This window comes from Phoenix dactylifera, chromosome 12 (assembly GCF_009389715.1).
Source record: "Phoenix dactylifera cultivar Barhee BC4 chromosome 12, palm_55x_up_171113_PBpolish2nd_filt_p, whole genome shotgun sequence".
NCBI classification, from domain to species: domain Eukaryota; kingdom Viridiplantae; phylum Streptophyta; class Magnoliopsida; order Arecales; family Arecaceae; genus Phoenix; species Phoenix dactylifera.
In genome coordinates this window covers 9,323,435-9,344,513 of record NC_052403.1, presented here as the reverse complement: position 1 = coordinate 9,344,513, position 21,079 = coordinate 9,323,435, and the positions used below count along the sequence as shown (strand labels likewise).

General features: G+C 37.1%; 1 protein-coding gene across 1 annotated transcript; it reads left to right on the top strand.

Moving 5' to 3' along the window:
• The first annotated feature begins 1,198 nt into the window (after positions 1-1,198).
• Positions 1,199-10,988, top strand: LOC103696512 (glyceraldehyde-3-phosphate dehydrogenase GAPCP2, chloroplastic-like). Its single transcript, XM_008778170.4, has 14 exons — positions 1,199-1,508; positions 2,029-2,117; positions 2,245-2,312; positions 2,409-2,447; positions 4,560-4,660; positions 5,670-5,782; positions 6,023-6,122; positions 6,222-6,368; positions 6,595-6,655; positions 6,781-6,878; positions 6,957-7,099; positions 10,145-10,228; positions 10,313-10,402; positions 10,493-10,988. The coding sequence occupies exons 1-14, from the start codon at positions 1,407-1,409 to the stop codon at positions 10,545-10,547; spliced, it is 1,290 nt and encodes a 429-aa protein (XP_008776392.1). The 5' UTR covers positions 1,199-1,406; the 3' UTR covers positions 10,548-10,988.
• Positions 10,989-21,079: the final 10,091 nt, after the last annotated feature.

Here is a 21,079-nt window from a genome sequence, read left to right as displayed (position 1 = left end):
TGGAGAATTGGAGAAATCGTAACTTTTGTCCTTTCCGGCCGTAACTCACCAGGCCATAGAGAAAGCGAAATAGGTCTTCACGTTTCTACTCTACTTTACGCGTCCTCGTTTCAAAATAGGAAGTCACGTGATAAAGGTCCTGCGCTCCCCCAAAAGCAGAAAATTGTCAAGATTTTCGTGATCGTATACGTCGTCATAGAATTTCTCCACAAAAAATCGACTAATGGACGGCAGAAATTTTGTTTATGTACTAGTGGCATGAGCCTATTTCCTCTCCGTAGGCTGAAAATCTTATTAAATTTATAGATCAGGCCATTACGATCATCAAAATAATAGAATTACAAATTAGGTTAGATTTATATTTATAAATATTCAGAAATCAATTTGAAATGAGTTAGGCACCAAATTTTATAAAAAAAAAAATTAGCTGAAAGTACTATTGAAATTTTGTGCCAGTATAACCACGCAACTTAGATTCATAAGTATCTAGAAATAGTTGGACGGGCTTGAATTTTATACAAAGAAAAAAAAATTACCTCCCCTCATTGTCATCATTAATTTTTTATTTTGATATTTCATTTTTAATATTATTAGTTTTTATTAATTAGGTCCTAATTACGATATACTTTGGATTTTTTTAGAGAAAATGCAATATCAATATTAGGTTTCATACTCTAATCAATGTAAAGATTCTAAGATATCTTTATGTCGTAGAATTTTACATTTCTCTATATATTTTTTAGCATAAAAATTTAATATCTTTTAATAATTAGTCATCATTGTTACATATCTCCACCGAGAAAAAATGAAAATAATCTTAGATAACTAAATTTTTAAGTCTCAAAATATGTGTTAGTGACCAGCTTTTTATTTTTTAAGTGACAATTAACATATAGAATACATAATAAAGAATTTTAATTAAATAATAAATATACTACTGGACACAATCTTGATGTTTGTCATCGCTCTAGATTTTCATTTCGTATTAAATTTTGTATTGTTTGTGTTATCCAATTGCTCTCTTAAATAATTGATCTTTCCCATCAATATAAATACTTTTAATAGTAAAATTTTGAAATCAAAATGATCAATAATTGTTAAATATATATTATATTTATAATATATATATTAATTATATAAATTTATATTTAAATTTTTATTATCTTCCCCGCGCATCTTCTGGGTATCATTCTCGTTTCCATGAAAAAAATTAAAAAAGCGAGAAAATGAGGAAGAGAGAGAGAGAACTCCGCCTGAGAGGAAGCCGCCAAACCCTACCGCTCGTATAAAAGGCGGTCCTTCCCTCCCCCCATTTCCTTCCATTCCCCGGCCCCCTAACTCCCGTCGCCTTCTGGTAGGCTTTTGATTTCCGTGGGAGGGGAGACAGAGAGAGAAGGGGTCGTCTAATGGCGTTCTCGATGCTCCTCCGATCTGCGACGCCTTTGACCGGTGGATGGCGCGACTGCTTCCCTTCCGATTTCGACGCTCGGGCTCCTGAGTCGTTCAAGGTCTGATTTATGGCTCATTTTCGTCTTTGGGAAGGATTTTGATGGTTATTTTTTTGGCTCTTGTGGGGATTTGATCGAAAAATTGGGCGAGAAGTTGTTCTTTTCTTGCTTTGGTTTGGTGAATCTGGTGAATGTGTTGTCTCCGACCCGTTTCTGTCTTGATTGATATATTCTTTTGTGTTTTTGGCTGTTGCTCGCTATTGGAGATGATTGGATGTATGCTATTTTGTTTTGGTTAAACAGCTTCCGTTGAATTTCTTGTTAAAAAGTTACAACTTTTGATCAAATCCCTGTTTTTAGTTTGGTTTTGTTTTGATCGTACTGTTTTTTTCTATGCTTTTGATAACGATTTAATATAAGCTTTTATATTTGAAAATCTCTAGGTGAATCGTTGCATGCTTTTTATGATTATATATTTGAATTTCAGTGATTTATTTGTACACAATTAAGAATTAGTTTATTGTATATACTATTTTGAGTTATAATGTATAATTATTATGCTTTTGTTTGTTTTCCTCAGATATCTTGCATGAGAATTCCAAGTTCAGCACAGATCCGTTCGAGTATTTTTGGTTCCGTTCTTTCCTCGGTGGAATCATCCTCGTCACAGTTAAGTCGTACTCCCAGTTTCTCTTGCTTGTATTGCCGCTATTAGTTTTACTGCATTCTTTAACAAATATTCTTGTTCGGGTTTTGCTGATAAGAGACTTCATCTTGTTTCTTCTGAATTTTGCAGGAAACCTAGTGCTCGGGGCATTCAGCCAATTAAAGCTACAGCTACTGAGGCCCCCCCTGTGGTTCCAAGTAAACTTCCATGCATTATGAGAGATATTAAGCTATGCTTTTCGATTTATGTTGGTCAATGATGATGGTTTGATGTCTGGTTCTTACTCTGATTAGGATCGTCAGCTGGTGCAAAAACAAAGGTTGGCATAAATGGTGGGTTCTCGGATAATCCTTTGCATGTGTCGTCTGTGCAGCTTCTGTTTCAGAACTGAACATTTTGTTTTCCAAGCATTTAAATTTCCTTGTTTTAAGATTATCTATATCAGTTTATGATGACAATTCATGTAAAAATTATGATTTCACTATTTTGATTTAATAAGGTGAGAGATCGAAGTATGTTTGTTATTCTACTACTAAAATTAAGTAGAATTAGCTTAGACTAACACTAGATTCTAGAGATTGGAATGGGATTAATGTTTAGATTTTATTCTGAAGTTATGAAGTAGTTGATTAATTGGGAGTACCCAAATATTACCTGTTGGTTTGTTTATGCATTAAAATATTTTTCTTTTCAGTATTTATCTTTTTGGAGTCAGCTCTGATAGTCTTAATCATTTTACTTTCGCATGTGCCTGTGTTTTGCTGACCAATCTTGGGTTTAACAGTTTCACCAAGTAGATGTTCCCAGGAGCCATCCTGTTGCTTGGCATAGAACAATGTCAACTACTCTCCATGTTCAGCTTACATATCAATAGAGCTATATAATTCTCCACTTGGATGTTCAGCTTAACCGATATCCAAGCTATAGCTGTATGGAAACTTAAACTACTGATCTTTAAAAAAAAATATGGATTGAGAATATGCTCTGATGGTGTGTACAGCACTAGATAGTTCGATGTAGATTGAATGGAGAACCTGCAAGGAGAATAATTATATTTAGGGCCTATTTGGATATTCCTATAGGATTAGGCTAAAAATTTTGTGGGAATTAGGCTTGTTGGCCTATCTAGTTTGCATTTTCTAAGAGCCTATCCAAACCTAGCCCATATTTTAGCCTTTGGGCTGTAGGAAGAAAAAAAGACCTATGCAGGTCTTTTTTTTCTTCCCACGGGATTTGGGTTGGGTGGAGTTCGGTTGATATAGGGCTATGCTTAAATGGATGGCCTAGTCCACGAATCCTATATGATTTTCAGCCTAATCCTATAGGAATAGCCAAATAGGTCCTTAGTTGGAATTAATTGAAATGAACCAATGGTAGCAATTGCTGGTTGTCTATATATTAGATAGCTTGGTATTTTTTTGGTGAGACAATTAGAGCTGAATCTTGCAAGAGTGAGGCACTTGAAACTTTCACTAGTCTCATTATCACCAATAAAGCATTATATGTATGCATTACATTGTTTGGTATGGTAAATTGGGGGTAACAATCATAATTATCTTGATAGAGGTATAATATCCCATTTTATATATGATTATCTAGTCCAATGATTGAAAAACTGTTCGTACGGGATAGTACCACCAGTATTGTATCATTCCAACAACTTTTAGGCATTGATATAGGGTGCAGGATGTCAAAACTAGCTTGAATCGGTCTGTTCTGCATGTACTGATCTGTACCGGCTGATACTGAGCCCAAACCAATTGGAACAGATTTAAGTTGAAAAAAAGGGTGAGAGAGAGAGACAGGCTAGCTCTCTCTCTCTCTCTCTCTCTCTCCCCCCCCCCCCCTCCTTTATGTTGCCCTGTGACCTTTGGGGTTGCTTTTCATCGAGTGAAAGAAGGGGGAGGGGGGAGCAAGGGGGCGAGAGAGAGAGAGAGAGAGAGAGAGAGAGTTTCACTTCTATTCCAATACTATGAATGGTTTGCCCTGTTTCACTTCTATTTGTTGCTAGTTTCTTAAACCTCATTGAAACAATGGTGTTGATATCAATACTGGCACTCTAGCATCACATGTCCCATCAAAAACCATCTAGACACGGAAAAAGGGCTTAATATTCATTTAAACATCAAAAATGTAAAAAATGAAAAAAAATATAAAAATAGCATCCCAGTATGGTACCAAGAGGCAGCACTGTACCGTTAGTACAACAAACCAAGCCATACCACTCTGGTGGAAAACTAATATCATGGTTGGTACTAGTATTTTAAACTTTGATCTGGGCTATTGTATAGATCTTTGAATTATGCAAGCATATTGTCTTTTCTTCTCAATCATTATGCCAGAGATTCAGTTAACATCATGACTTTATTTGATGTTTTATATAGAACTCAGAGTAGCTATGTCCTGTTTAATCTCACATATGTAACTGTTTTGTTTTACTTCAGGCTTTGGGCGGATTGGAAGGCTAGTCTTGCGCATAGCAACTGCTAGAGATGATATTGAAGTAGTAGCACTTAATGATCCTTTCATTGATGCCAAATACATGGTAAGGAAACATATTTTTCTTTAGTTTTCATGATTTTGGTAATTTCTTTGGATTCAAAAAGTCACGAAAAAAGCCACTCTGTCTTAGATTTGTTTTGCAAGATAGAAGATGAATAGGATATCTTTATTTGAATTTTTGATGAAGGTACCCTGCATTTTATTTTGTCATTTATCTTGTACATGGATTATCTAATGTTGTTCTACTATGGAGGTAATTTAATGGGCGTCCAGAACCTCCAGTAGGTAGAACAACAATCTCATGTTGAAAATGGTACTTGCTAGAAGAATTACTTAGTGTATGATCCATTCTTGGGTGGTGCAAGTACTGGATGGCTGAAGGGAGATAAGAGCTAGACTAAATTACTCTGAAATGTGCAGCTAATATCACGCAATTGAGATTGAATTTTCACTTCTATTGCCTACTTTCTGCTTGCATACAATTGCAAATATTCTAATGGATATGTAACCAACTTATATGGTAAGCCTACCTCTTTGAGATACTAACACAACTGAATATTTATGATCAGCTAGATATTTTATCAAAAGCTAGGTAAAGTCCTTGTTTGTGGTCTGAACTTGGTGCATGAGTTGTTTAATTAATATGACTTTAGATCTGCATCAGTGTCCAATTGTAGGACTTGATTTTGGTTCATAGTGACAATTGATATCTATTTGTACTGGTAGAATATATTTTAGTTTAACTCATGAGCTCAGGGGAAGTACATGGATCACCTGAAAGTTGGGATTTTCATCCCTCTTCCGAATGCTTCACATAATCATTTATCTATAAATGTGGCGGCAATACTGCTTCTGCCCTTAAAAAGGAAATGTTGGTGTATGCGAATTTACATGTCACCTTACATGTTGTGAATATATGTTAATGAGTTCCTTTTTATTCTGTTGTTTTCTTTTGGGGATACATCTTCTATGTATTACACTTCTTTAACATGCATATTCGTTGTCCTAATTTCTTTCAGTCATATCGCATTAAATTTATTCCTTCTTTCCAGGCATATATGTTTAAGTATGACTCGACACATGGTATATTCAAGGGAACCATTAAGGTTGTGGATGAGTCTACATTAGAAATCAATGGGAAAAAAATTGCAGTCACGAGCAAAAGGTAATGCAGAAATATTATTATGGTTGCTTTAAGGTTACTGAATCTTCCATGCCATCAATAAGCTTTTGGTTTTTATTTTTTTTTCTAATTTCTTTCTCTATTATGGTAGTTATATGAGCTGAATATGTCATGATTAATCTTAAATTTACATCAAATTAAGAACTGCAGAATGCGTGTTTTGTAATGTTAAAAGTTGGAGTATAAAGGTTATGAAAATGTCTAAACCTTCTTTTTCATCAGAGATCCAGCAGAGATTCCGTGGGGTGATTTTGGGGCAGAATATGTTGTTGAATCTTCTGGTGTTTTTACGACAACAGATAAGGCTTCAACTCACTTTAAGGTGTGCCCTTTTTCTGGATTTGACATTACAAATATTTCTATCACTGCAATTTTCTTTTTGAATGAAAAATTGACAATGGCGTTCTTTAAATTCCTGTAGGGTGGTGCCAGAAAGGTGGTAATATCAGCTCCATCTGCTGATGCTCCTATGTTCGTGGTTGGAGTAAATGAGAAGGCATATAAACCAGACATGAATATTGTTTCTAATGCTAGCTGTACAACCAACTGTCTTGCTCCTCTAGCCAAGGTCTGTTGTTTTAATATGTGGTGCCTTTTTTTTTCTTGCAACGTCATTTGCAGTAAATAATAACTAGGCAGTACAAATAAAATGTTTCTGTGCTTTTATAATCCATCTGTCTGCATTTTTTTCTTTTTTATGATTTATGAAATGCTATGCATCTCCTAACTTCTCTGATCTTGGGTGTAATATCATTTGGAGCAAGCCCTCTCATGGTTTGTATCGTACCTTGCAGGTTGTCCATGAAGAATTTGGTATTGTTGAAGGCCTTATGACAACTGTCCATGCGACAACAGGTTTTTCATCCTTCTCTTTTACCTTTATCCTCACATTAAATAACCATCTAGACATGCCCCTCAAATATCATCATTACAGAGTTTGCTTTACTGGCATGGTTTTTTTTTGGCCTTTTTATGTTCAGCAACACAGAAGACTGTTGATGGTCCATCAATGAAAGATTGGCGAGGAGGGCGTGGAGCTGGTCAAAACATCATCCCCAGTTCAACAGGTGCAGCAAAGGTGAGAGCAAGAAGATTTGCAATACATTATTGATATTTTAGACTTTTATGTGAATTGAGTTCACTTCTGGAATATCAGGCTGTTGGGAAAGTTCTTCCAGAGCTCAATGGGAAACTTACTGGGATGGCTTTCCGGGTTCCAACACCAAATGTTTCAGTTGTGGACCTGACTTGTCGGCTTGAGAAAAGTGCTTCATACGATGATGTCAAAGCTGCTATTAAGTATGCATGCTTCTATTGCTTTTATATATTGCAATCCACTACATATAATTATTTGATGCTGTATTATAATGCATGCTATGTTAGTTTGCCCATTGTTTTATCTGTTTCTGTACATCACTTTTTTCTTTTAAAGATTCAGCGTGTTTACTAAAAAAAAAAAAAAAATCAAAACTACCTGTGTATGCTTTAAGTTTTTGCTTGTAATCTTAGATTTAATATTTTATTTGCTGTCTGTAACTTGTAATTGTAAAATTCTAGGAACCTTTTCCCTTATGTTATAATGAAACATTCCCTTTTATATAATTCATTGGAGTATATTATGATTAGTTTAAGTGTAACTCAGTATAGGTTCAGTACTTAGTGTTGTTAATAACTTAAGCTATTCATGATGTCAATTTCAGTCTTTCAGCTGAACATTTTGGCTGATCCTACTGCCTGAAATATGGCTTGTTTAAACACAAGACCTTAAGCTGATATATGATTACCTTGATTCAGTGTAGGTTTGTTATTGTGCATTATATCAAATTTAGACATGTCCTGTATACCAAATCAGAACAAACATACATAATTGAGATGAAAACAGATGCTGAGTTCTTTAAAATCTAAGACAATTCTTAACCAATTTTTTTCTAAAGTACCATCCTTAAATATTGTTTTGATTTGTTAGTTCTATTGAGTTAGTTGTATGCTTGTGAATCATGTCCTTGTTTCCATATGTACTGAATGATATAGCATATATCAAGTCTGAATCCAAATGATGAAATGTGATCTGAGACAGGCCAGGTAAAACTTTGCTCAAACTTAGTTCTGTAGTACCCCTGCTGTTGTATTTGCCCATGGTGGAATTTAGCGATCTGCATTACTGACCATGGCTGATCTATGCTGTCGTAAATAGAGATCTAGTGCAGGAATCTTATACAGTGTCAGTAGATATTTTCCCCGACAGTTAGTTAATCATAGGCACTGAAACCACATCAGCTGGTGAGAGAAACTTTTTTTTTAAAAAAAAAGAAAAGAATTTCTAAAGGAGTTCGAAACAATGTTAATATGTGCTTTTTTCTAAGTTATCTAATCATGAATTTTTCATCGATTACTTTATCAAGTACCTAAAAGGCATGGAAGTAGCATTAATGCATTTCAATAAGTTAATTTGTATTATCAACCCTCTCGCCCATAGGATTAAATCTCTCTCTCTCTCTCTCTCTCTGTGAGCATGTGTTTGTGTGTGGGTGTCTCTGTCTGTCTCTCTTTGTGTGCATGCGCGTGTTCATTGGTAACGATATCCTCTTCAGTCTGACTTTGGTTTTTTCACCCCCATCTCCAATAAGCTAAATCTGTATCAGTCACTATCTCGTCGATATTAGGTCAAAATTTGTGTAATTGGTAAAAATTATGTGAGGGAAATTTGGGGTAACATCAAGAACTGAGAAGCTTCTGCACTAATGAAGAAGGCAGAGCACCAGATGCATGTTCACTTTGCAACCACACTATAGCACAGACCACCAGGTGAATGAAAGCTGCAATATATGTCCATAAACCATCCATGTTGCTGATCCATAAAAATTTGGTTTCTTGAATGTCATTGTAGGTCAGCTCCCAAATCCTCTTTCCTCCATATGCACTTTTCTTGCCATGCAGTTGATTGACAGGAAAGGAACTGATTTCTCTGGAATAAAGTTCTTAACCTTACCTATTTTTGGTGCTTAAACATCATCTGCAGCAATAAAGTTGATCTCATTAGATATGAAAAGCTTTATCAAAGATGGTATTAGTATGATGAACAAATTAGGATGATCTAATCATTAAAAAGTGGAGTATTCGCCAAAGAGCTCTGTTAGAAAGGAGTAACGAGAGAAGTTGGGTCGTAGGCGAAAGCGGGCCTTTCACCCATACGAATGAAAAATGAGAGAGCCTACTTATCCATTTCGGGATGCCTGTGATGTTCTGCTGCATATGATAATCTATCAAATGAAGTAGCTAGTGCCTAGGGCGCTAGATTCATTAACAATGAAACAAAGTGGAATGTAAAGGTCCAAAAGATAATGACTTAAAAAATTGTCTTCCTTCAAATACTGAAATTTAGAAATATAGAAATTTTGAATGATACGACAATTGTAGAAAGGGAGCAAATAACTAGCAGGGTATGAGATATCTGCAGATGTTTGCAAGAAATGGAAACAAAAGATGTTGACAAGCTAGCGTACAGTGAAGAAAGGATAATAGAGTTTAGATAACATTAAAAATATGAAGGATGAGTATAGTAAAATTATTGAGAAAGTTGGTAAAGCATTGGAGAGTTACCTTTAAGAGCCACTGAATAAAGATTTGCTTAAAGGTTATAACCTTTGCAGCATGAAAAAGGCTGAGCAGTGGTTTTTTTTTTGGGGTTTTGGGGGTTGTGTTGGGGCTTAGATCATGCTCTACCAATTAGGCAACCTAGATGATGCTTTACCAGAAGATGTGTTAGGGCTTTTTGACTAGTAGAATACCACATGAATAAAGGAAAAAAAAAAACCAAAACTACGAATCTTGCACCAATCATCATTGAGTCAAAACTTAGGAGTCACTTAGTGATGCTTTGGAAGTGTCTTGGGATTTCAGTGTGCAATGTTGCATGTATCCCAAATTGTTTAGCTGTTTAGGTGTCTTTACGCTGCAATTCTTATACCTGTTTAAACAGAAACTTTTACATGGATTTCTTTCACTGGAAAAGCAAAGACCAAAAATTCTTTTATGATTCTTTTGGTGGGTAATGAGTAAAAGCACAAAGTGAATATATTTAACATGTCACTGAGAGGCATGAAAGCAATAACAAGAGTACGGTCCATGTACTAGGATAATGTAGACACTTTAACCTTAAAAGTGGGACATCTATACATGATTGCAGAATCATCTGTACATGATTACACTGACGAGCAAAGATCTTGGTAAATAATATGCTATATATTTTTGTGCGTGCGTATGTACAAGGCTCACATGTACATGAAGATTTTGATATATTATTTTTTTTACTTTGTTACTTCTAATCTTGTCAATTTATTACAGGTTTGCATCAGAGGGCCCACTGAAAGGCATACTTGGTTACACTGATGAGGATGTTGTTTCAAATGATTTTGTTGGTGACTCGAGGTAAGGAGTCTATATGTAAGTGTTTCCCATTTGTTACTAAGCTACGGAGGTGCTAAACCGTTGCATGTGTTATATATTTTCTAGGTCTAGCATATTTGATGCAAAGGCTGGTATTGGATTAAGTGCTTCCTTTATGAAGCTCGTCTCCTGGTATGACAATGAATGGGGCTACAGGTAAGTAGCTACTCTTATTCTCGCTCCATTGCTGTCCCTATATTATGTTCAAAGTCTTGAGCTGATGCTTCTCCTGGCTTTCTTGTTCAGCAACCGAGTGCTAGACTTGATTGAGCACATGGCCCTGGTCAGTGCCCGCTACTGAAAAAACTGCACTATGGAACTTTGAGAGATCCAGTGGTTTGCTCCTGTCGATGCTTGGAGGATCTTTTGAGTAGATTTTTTGAGGCTTCAATTTTGATGGGGTTGGCTCGTTTTCTATTCCAATACTGGTAACGATGTGTTGCACTCAGAGATTTAATTTGCACCGCTACCAGTTACATGAATTTTAAAAAAGAAAGTAGTTGTTTCATCTCTTGTAGGAAGTAATTGTCAATGGATGATGAAATTTATTCCCTGAAAGTGTCTTGTGCATGCTTTTAGAAAATGTGGCTTATGTCAGAAGTATATTCATGCTTGTTGCATCGAAAAGTTGCAAATCTTGCGTATTAATGCAAGTAAGCTCTTTTATTTTTCTTTTTCTGGTTTGTGCGTCTTCATAGTGCTCCGACTCATAATTATGAATGCAATGAGTAGTGTCTTTAAATCTTGATTTTATCTTCAAGGCGATCTGTATTTGATATGGCTTTTGAACCCAAAGTTAAAGCCTATTATTCCCTTTATTCACCATCCAACCGTGGACTTGTAATAAAGATAGGAAGCTCTTGGTAAATATATTTCATCTTCCCTTATGTTTCAATTGTTATATTCGGAATATGAAATTAATTCTTTGTTCGCGACTATGGCAGATTTTGCTGATCAGTAAGTACATGTGAATATTGGTATAACCGTAACACTGAGGTCATATTTCACAATTGGTCCAATGAGTAATATTAAAATAATTCTATTTAAAACATAGTTTGAATATTTAATTATTAAAAAGTTAATTTAAAATGATAGTTGATTAACTGTGAAGATTAGAGCCTGTTTGAATATTTTTACAGAATTGGCTGAAAACTATGTAGGAATCGGGTCTCTTGGCCCATCTATCTCATATTTCCTAAGAGTGTCCAAACCCAATTTAGATCCCAGCCTTTGGCCTGCTCGAAGAAAAAAATTTATGGATTCTTTTTTTTTTTCCCCTTTCTATGGGATTTGGGCTTGATGGAATTTGGTTGGTATAGGATCATGCTTCAATCGACAGCTCAAGTCATGATCCTAGCCCAATTCTGAAGGATTAGCCTACTAGGCTCTAATTTTGATATTTCGGTTCGCATAAGTTAAGATAATGAGGCCCACGAAAACCTTTCTCCAAACATAAGGAAATACCCAATCGAAGCTTAATACAAAAAAAAAAAAAAAAAAAAAAATCATATTAAAAGAATTGTAGTGTTTGGAGATTTTTCATTCTTTGAAAAATGAATTTTTATCAGTCTCTTTACTGACAATTAGTACTTAACATGAAGATCAGAATGCTATGGGTATTTTTGTAACAAGAAAAATTGCATGGAAAGCTCATTTTTCTTAAAAGAAAAAAAAAAAACTAAGGGTTTATTTGAGCAAGCTAACAGAATTGGGCTGAATTTTCTTCTACATTCTTAGATTGGACAGCTTTTTTCAGCATAGCCTATATCAACCCAATATTTCCTAGCTCGAATCCTGTGTGAAGAAAAAAAATGATCTTTATGAATTTTGTTTTTCTTTTTGTTCTGGATGAGTATACAGGCTCTATTTCTGCAGGATATTCCTGCACAAATATCCAATAAACAAATACAGAAAACCTAGTGTGGCTCGCCCAAACCCAAAGGTCATGAGGAGGATTTGTCACATTGTGCCTATTGCATCATTATTATCAAGCTGGCGGATTGGATCCCTAGTCCCTGCCTATATAAAACCTAGCTCTCTTTTGAGCCCTATCGATCGAGCCACATCTGAGCATAGTAATCTATTTGTGCTACCTTCTTCATTGGCTAGCTGTGACCAATGGATATCAACTTTCAGAATATTAGGGACCAATATTCCTGTAAATCAACTTTCAGAATGACAAAAAGAAAAGTATCATTAGAATATGCATTGAAATAACAAATATATTAATGGCTGCGAATATATTTTTATCAAAATATATCTTTTATTAAAAAAAAATTATATTTTGTTGATATCAAATAGAAGGCTCTATTTTTAATAGTAAGATTATAGGTTCTTAAAAAATTATTTTATTTTCTGACTTTATTGGATATATTCATACTAGACATATATGATCTCTCAGTCTTATCAAAAAAAAAAAAAAAACTATAGAATTTAGAGTAATTGGTCCATGAATGTTTAAAAGACAAAGCAAAGTCAGAGCTTATTAGGACGACGGAATATCTTATTTATTTAGAAAGATCTTTTAGTGAGGTTTTACTTTCTAAAATATTAGTTGCAATCAAATAATTGGAAAAACAATCTTGTACTAGAGTGGAGGCTGAGTGGGCAATCAAGTTATCTGGTTTTAGAGATGATTTGATTTAATTTTTTGAAAAATTAAGGATTAGTCATGCTATCAAATTTTATCGATCTTTTTGGGTCGCATGCTTTTCATTGCATACTCCGGAAATGCGAGGACCCCCCGCTTCATGCACATAAAAAGTTCTCCTGTAACATAATGTGAGGGTATTGGTGTAACTTGCTGTGCAGAGACTTTTGCTGCCCCAATCTACCATAGGTCTATGCAAGAAATCAAAAAAGAAAAAAAAAATCTAGAAATCATGGAAACTTTGAAGCTTTGGCAACAATGGGGTCTCACAATCGTTGCTCCAAGGGGTGGTACAAGCTGACCCAACCTGAAAATCCAACCCTACCTTTTGATTTGGATTTGGGTTAGGGGTTTTTAATTTAGGTCAATAATGTTTAAAATTTTCTAACCCAAATTTCAAACGAGTTAGGCGCGGACTAGAGCTTTTACTTGCGGACTAGAGCTTTTACTTTGACTTAGGTTATGAGGGTAGAGTTTAAGGATCGATCGAATCGATTTTTTTTAGTTATTGGTTTATTCTTAATAAATAGTTGTTTAAATCATTTTGAACATTAGCTGGTAAATATTATACATATTGAAATTGATAGGTTAGCTTAGATTTATTAGGGATAGAGGCTTGCAAACTACATTCCATTAGTGTCAAATGAGCAATTTTAGATAACCCATGGGTGGATGATGATGAAGAAATATTGACCTGATATCTTGTTGGGTTGGGTTTGTATCAAGATTTTGTATGTTATTGTCATTTTCCTTACTTGACCAGATCAAAACCCAACTCAACTCGACCCATTGCCACATCACGGAGTCTCTCCAACAACTTTGTACTTTTATCATCTCTTCACTCCTCACGTAGGTACAAGATATCACATGAATGAAGAAAACTGCTATACAATCATATATATATATATACTTTGCAAGGAGCCAAAATTATTAGCGAAGGGTATGATATCCTGCACCTAGAAATGACCTCGTCTATGGATAAAAACTTTAAGCAGTATTGTTGCCAAAACCTGATTTGAAAGTTTGAGGAGTACCAATTTACACACACAAGGAAGAATAGTACAGAAGTCGTTGGAGTGTGTCCGACGGGGGAGACTCTCCGATGCTTTAGAAGGATTTTGGAGAACAAAGATGAATAAGATTTGAATAATGAATCAAAACAAAAGAATCTTGCATGCTACCGGATATGTCAAGCCCTTTTTTATGGATATGGAGTTCTTACCTAATCGGTATTAGGCTTCTAAGCCCTAAGTTAGGTGGAAAATAAACTTTAAAGCTTCATGTACTGTATATGATAAGAAAATCATTTAATTAATCCAGGTCATGCGATTGGGTGCTGATGGATACCACAGATCATAATTAATCTCGCAAGTTTTTCTAAGATCTTATTAATTAAATTCATAAAATTCAAAAAAAATAAAGTTGCCACACTTTCGAGGAAGCAAAATAAAAATTCAAGGCGTAACCCCACCTGTCATTTTATGGGCAGCCTCAGCCTACGCGTGGTGAGCACTGTTGCTACGTGACGGCAGTCCATGTTGCCACCTATCCTAGCACGCAATAGGTGGTGATCTTTATACGGCCGCTTCTTTGGCCAAGGCCTTGCTCTCCCTCACAGCACCAACCTCTTTAGTCATGGGGGTCAAGAAGGCTTCCATGTGTGTCCTCTTCTTGGTGCTTCTCCTCCTGGCTTCCCGTAAGCCTCTCTCTCTCTCTCTCTCCCCCCCCCCTGCATTTTCCATACAACTTCTAGTTATTTAAAATCACATTAATGAGTTGTATACGATGCTTTTGTTTTGTGAAAGATTATTAATTAGCTTCACAAATTCAAAGTTTGTCAAAGGATAGTAGTTTACTTGTCCTTAGTGAAGAATGTTTGCTATTCATGTTGGTCTCACCGGCATTTGCTTAATGTATTGGATCTTATGGGGAGTATGTGGCTAGTATCCATGTATGCATGTAATAGAGGAGACAAAAAAGAAACACTTCTGCTGTCAATTTAAATTTACTATAATGTAAATTTTATTTAGATTATGGATCGAGCAGCTTATAAAGAGTTTTAATCACGACCTCAAATTCTTATGTAGTGGCTGCCTTAATTGGGAGTAGATGTTTCATGCTCTTCTACTTGGATGACAAGCTTTCTTCTAATGAGGACCACTAGGATTTTGTCCCTTTAGTGTCAAGGAAAGTTGGCACTCTCCATTAAAGAGCCTCAAGGAAAGGGAGAGACTTGGAGAGGATGCCAAAATGAAAAGAAAACAGTTGGGCAATGTCACTACTATCTCCATGCATCTCATGTACTACACGACATTACATCATGCATTATCAGGGAGCCGGCATCACCATCCATGCATGGATGCGCAGGGCTCGCCATGAACCCGTTCCAACCTAAACATGTGGTGCTGCCGTTTCCTTGGTTGCTGATAAAATGATCAGCATTCATACGTGATTATTTTGGATGTATGTGGTATAAAGACTACTTATGATTATGTAATTTTATGTGCCTTGCTCTTCCATGCGAGCCCTGTGACATTATGCATGAAAGGGCCAACGATGACTGCTGCATGACAATAATAATGTTTAGTAATATAAGTTAATTGTTAATTTTGTGAAGCACATCTCTTGTTTCTAGGGTGAAGGCAACACTAAACTGAGCCAAGGGAACATAAATTATATTATCTATTGGTGCATCTTAACTCTAAAGAGCATCCTTCATTTGCTATCCCTCGTTACCCTTCTCTTGTGATTCCCTTCTTGCATTTGCTTAGTCGAAGTAAGTAGGCTGTTTCCCGTTCATTCCTGCCCCCCCCCCCCCCCCACAGAAAAGGCACTAATTTGGGAGGTGCATGCATAATGTGTCCTCTAAGATGGTTACAAATAACGATGATTACGATGATAAACTAAGCTGATTACCAATAAAAAGATTATATATATATATATATATATATATATATATATATATATATAGAGAGAGAGAGAGAGAGAGAGAGAGAGTAGAATCTGGTAAGATGTGACAAGGTCTAGATTAGATGATGAGGTTCTATATTAATGGACTGAGTGGATATATATAATTAATTACTATATATATATGTATGTTAAAAATTTTATAAGAATATAAATATTGTTGCTGATAAAATGATCAGCATTCATACGCGATTATTTTGAATGTATGTGGTATAAAGGCTACTTATATATAATTATGTAATTTTATGTGCCTTGCTCTTCCATGCATGCGGTCCTCATGACACTATGCATGAAAGAGCTAGACTATAGCTTGACAATATAATATTTAACAATACAAGTTAATTGTTAGTTTTGTGAAGCAAATCTCTTATTTTTAGGGTGACGACGACAACACTGAAGTGAGCTAATGGAACATAAGTTATACTCTATATTAGTGCATCTTAACTCTAAAGAAGCCTTCTTAATTTGCTATCCCTTGCTCACGTACCCCTCCTCTTGTGATTCCTTTCTTACATTTGCTGTTGCAACTCATTCCCTAAAAAAAAGAAAAAGCACTAATTTGGGAGATGCATGTGTAATGTGTCCTCTAAAATGGTTACAAATAATGATGATTAAGACGATAAAGTAAGCTGATTACCTATAAGAAGATGATTCTCTTTCTCTATATATAGAGAGAGACCAGGATCCGGTAAGATGTGATCAAGTCTAAATTAGATGATAGAGATTTCATATTAATGATATAACCCGTTAGATTTAAGCTGTTATCTCTAAACTGTTTATAAACCACAAATTATATGATTTAGAGACTCTAGTCGGTCAAAAGAGAATGTTTCGTGTAAGCTAAACTATCCAATTTTTCTTATTACTTGAGACATAGGTTAGGGATTTTTAAATTACGTAGTTTTTGTAGATTATATCTAACAAATCGGATCAGCTAGCCCTCCTCTCTCTCTCTCTCTCTCTCTCTCTCTGTGTGTGTGTGTGTGTGTGTGTGTGTGTGTGTGTGTGTGAAATGAGAGCATGGACGAAGATTTATGCAATTTCTACTTTCAACATAAATCTGTGCATAATATTTCACTAATTCATAAAACAACCATAACAAACAGGCTCTAAGCAACCAGAAGGAAGGAAAAGGACTTCCCATTATGTCATTGCAAAGCAGAATATACGTATACTATGCTTTCTAACGCAATATTTTTGATAGAGGATGGGATGCCTGGAGTCGAAGCTAGGGTTTGCAGGGTTAAGAGTGCAGGCTTCAAAGGCATCTGCCTCTCGGACACCAACTGCGCCCAGGTCTGCATGGGCGAGGGCTACGGCGGCGGCGACTGCGAAGGGCTCCGGCGACGCTGCATGTGCCAGAAAAAATGCTGAAAGTACCTCAGTATCAAGCATGCCTCTGCTTGCATCAAAGCTTTTGTTGTAGAGTGATCTCCTTCGCTGTTTAAATAACTAGGGGGTCTAGTTTCTAGTAGTTGGCTTTGCGTTTGTCATGGTGTGTCTAAATAAGTGAGCTCGTCTCATCATCCTGTGCATCAAGTCCTGTGCTCCAAAACCAAGCCTTGTGTATGTATTAAATATGAGCTGCGAAGCTCATATATATGTACTAGTTTTTAGTTTTTAGTGAATATGCAAGGGTAACGCATATTAAGATCCTGCTTGGATGCTTACATATCGTACCAAACTGCAGCAAACTGTTGTTGTGCACTGCTTTGATTATTTTATCCCACCTTGTTGGCTAGTTTCAAGGCAAGAATATATATATATATATTATGTTGGTGGTAGAATGTGAGTCTGGAGATTTGTTTAAGCTTAAAAATCTCCAATAATGGATTTTGGTGATTATAAGATGGCTACTGCAAAGATAGGTAATTAGAACATAAATTGAAAAATCATACAGAAGACACGGTTGAAATGCTGCTATCTCTAGAAAGACAAGTAGCATGGTTCAAACTTTTTTCATTTCAAATTTCTTTATTTTTTGAGAATGAAGTAATGTCAAATTTCTTTGCAATTTGTTTTGGTCGCAACTGGTCATGTAGCCATTCAAGTTAAAAGAATAGGCTGTTACAAGCAACATTTCAGGAATATTATAATGTAAATTATTTCTTGTTTTATGAGACTAAAACTTCAAATATAAACATAGTAATTTGTTCGGATTTTAAGAAAGATAAAGTTTCTTTTTTATTTCTCAACTTAAGCTCTTAGTTTCATATATATTTTATCTCTGAGGAGGACCAAAATGCCTTAATATCTTATTTTGGTTTTGGTATCAAGTTATGAACTTCATTATAAAGCTTTATATTTGAAGTTTTAACTCCATATGTAAGCAACACTTCTTTCCTAAAGATTCAGCTTAGAGTTTGGTTAGCATGATTAATGAATGATCTGAGTCTGTTGTCGCCGAAAGTGGGCTGAGGTCGGAGCGCAACTCGGACGACCTAGAGGTCAGTTGGAGACGAGTTGAGCAAATAGAACGAAGTGCGGGGGTGGTTCTCCTCCATGTGTGGCTTGCAAAAAGTCCGCTTGCCGAGGAGTTTTCGGCAGAGGATCCTCCGATACCTATGTCAGAATCGAGAGGCAACAATGTTGAAGGAAGAGAATTTCAGCAGAGTGAGGGCTTTGTGACAAATGTTGTCTGCGTATTGCGTATCTCAGGTCCTCCAGATTGTTCTCATTGTTTAGGGGAGCCAGCTTTGTTGCTACCTACGCTGATGTGATGTGCAATGATGGCTGGGCAACGACTGGTTGCATGACCAATGTGTGGGCGCCAGTCTGCGTGGGCGGCGTGCGGCGCAGGTTTGGCACAAGGCATGGTGTTGCCAAGACTATGGGATGCCATGGCTGTCGGTTGTTAGGATTCACTACAAAAGAAAGGATATCTTCCGGCGGTTTTTTTGGTCTCTACCGACGCTTTTAAGCGTCGGCAAATTTCCAGCCCACGCTCCCCAAAGCGTGGATCAGACGTCGGGCAGGTGGGCGTGGGTCCGATTTTTGCCGATGCTAAGAGAAAGCGTCGGCAAAAACAGGGCTTTTCCGACGCTAATAAAAGCGTCGCTAAAAGACTCAAAGCCGACGCTTATAAGCGTCGCTGAAAGCTCAGTTTTGAACGACGCATTTTAGCGACGCTTAAAAGCGTCGCTAAAAGACTCAAAGCCGACGCTTATAAGCGTCGGCGTTAGCCACCTGTTTTTTTTAAAAAAAAACAGAGTAGCACTAATTGCCTCAGCCTCTGCTGCTGAGGCTTCAACCAAATATTCCACACCTTTGCTCAGTCTCCTGCACCAAAATCAATCCTAAGTGACATATCCCAATCAATTCTAGTAAATTCCACTAGATTTTTTAAAAATAATTGAAGGAATTGGCTAATTTTCATTCAAGACCCAAAAAAATCCTGCCACAATAAGCTAAAACAAAACCAGAGCAGTCATAAGACATTCATATCCTCACTGATAGACTACCTTGGTCCCTGCAGCATGGCATTTTCAGTGCTTATGTCGGTGTACATATCCCCATTAACAGGAGGGGCAACAGGAGTACCAAGCACAACTGCACCATCAGGAACGGCTTCTGGAATAGTTTGTTTTGATCTTTCATCAGCATATGTGAATCTTCCAGGTGTTCCAGGTGATCTTCCTGCTTGTATATTGGCAGCCGCTGCAGCTGCTGCAGCATGGGAAGCTGCACTTGTTGTTTCGGCAGCAGCCAGATCTTCAGCAACAAGTAGGTCATCAAGAAGCACACCTGCATCAGAAATCACTATCCATTTAACAACCAAAGCAATCAACTTATGATGGTCAACATTAACTTATCTCAAACATCTAGCATCAGAGAAAATGGATAAATTTCCAGAATAACAGAAGCATGAGTTTTTAGAATATCAAAAATATAATGTCATTATCCACTTGCTCCACTGATGGTAGTTCCTAATGTATAAACTTCATCTTAAGAACAATAATACAATGACGACCTTACACAAATATTTAAAAAAAAACAGAGAAAAGCACAAGTCAATTATGCAGGAGGTGACTTCTATTCCTTATCTTGATCTTACTTTTATCCCTTCCTTCCTCACCTGCTCTTCTCCCTCCTACTTCCTAAAGAATTTGATGCGGCCATGCCTAGAAGGAACTAGGTCAACGATGAACCATAAAGGAACCATAAAGCAAAGATCTCAAAAAACCATAAAGCAAAGATGAACCTGGGAACGGTCGATTGATGAGGATGAGAGAGGGAGGAACCAGGGCATGGTGCTCGCCGGCCTAGAAGGAGAGTTGGCCGCGCTGCAGAAGATGGAGTAGAGCGTCCGATCGTCCTCGTCGAGGCGCGTCGCGGCCGATTTCCGCTTCTGTGCCATGGATTCGATTCCGAGGAGAAGAAATAGAAACGATCGCGAACTATCCGTAATGGAGGAGGAGGAATTACAGAAGAAGAACTCCTCTCTGTCCTCTTTAAATCCCTAAGCCGCTTCAGAAACGAGAAAGGAAGCACCTATAATTTTTAAGGCCCGGAAGCACCTGCAATCACCAAGAAAGGAAAGGGATCTGCAAAAACCCCCAAAAATCAACACAAAATACTAGAAGCGCCAAGAGCAAAAAATGCAAGAAACGAGAGAAGAAGAAGGGAACCGGAGGGCGAGGTCGACGGTGGCGGGGAAGCGAGATGGGGAGGCGATGGATTAATGTCGGCGCGGGACGCCGATCGGAGCTCGGAAAGCGAGATGGGGAGGCGATGGATTGATGTCGGCGCGGGGACGATGATCGGAGCTCGGAAAGCGAGATGGGGAGGCGATCGGAGCTCGGGAAGCGAGACGAAGAGGCGATCGGAGCTCGGGGACGCCGATCGGAGCTCGGGAAGCGAGATGGAGAGGAGAGGAGATGGGGACCCTTTTGAATGAGAGGAGAGGAGACGAGACGAGACTTTTTAAGGCAGAGAGGGTTGGAAAGGATTTGGCCTACGACGACGCTTATAAGCGTCGTCGTAGGTCCAGCTTACCACGACGCTTAAAAAGCGTCGTCGCTTCTAAAGATGTACCGACGCTTTTTAAAAGCGTCGGTACAATTTCGCGCTAATCAAAACTATCCCGACGCTTTTCCCTAGCGTCGGGAAAAAAGCGTCGGGAAATCTACCTTTTCCTGTAGTGATTGTTAGTCCTTATTGACTATGCAAATTAGCTTCTTGGCTAGGGCCAAGGTAACTCACTTCGATTGGTCTGC

Excerpts from the sequence above, each read along its gene's own strand:
- LOC103696512 (XM_008778170.4), top strand. The coding sequence starts at position 1,407 with ATGGCGTTCTCGATGCTCCTCCGATCTGCGACGCCTTTGACCGGTGGA. Across the intron at positions 2,313-2,408 it reads GGCCCCCCCTGTGGTTCCAA|GATCGTCAGCTGGTGCAAAA; the intron begins GTAAACTTCCAT and ends TACTCTGATTAG. Across the intron at positions 7,100-10,144 it reads GATGTCAAAGCTGCTATTAA|GTTTGCATCAGAGGGCCCAC; the intron begins GTATGCATGCTT and ends AATTTATTACAG.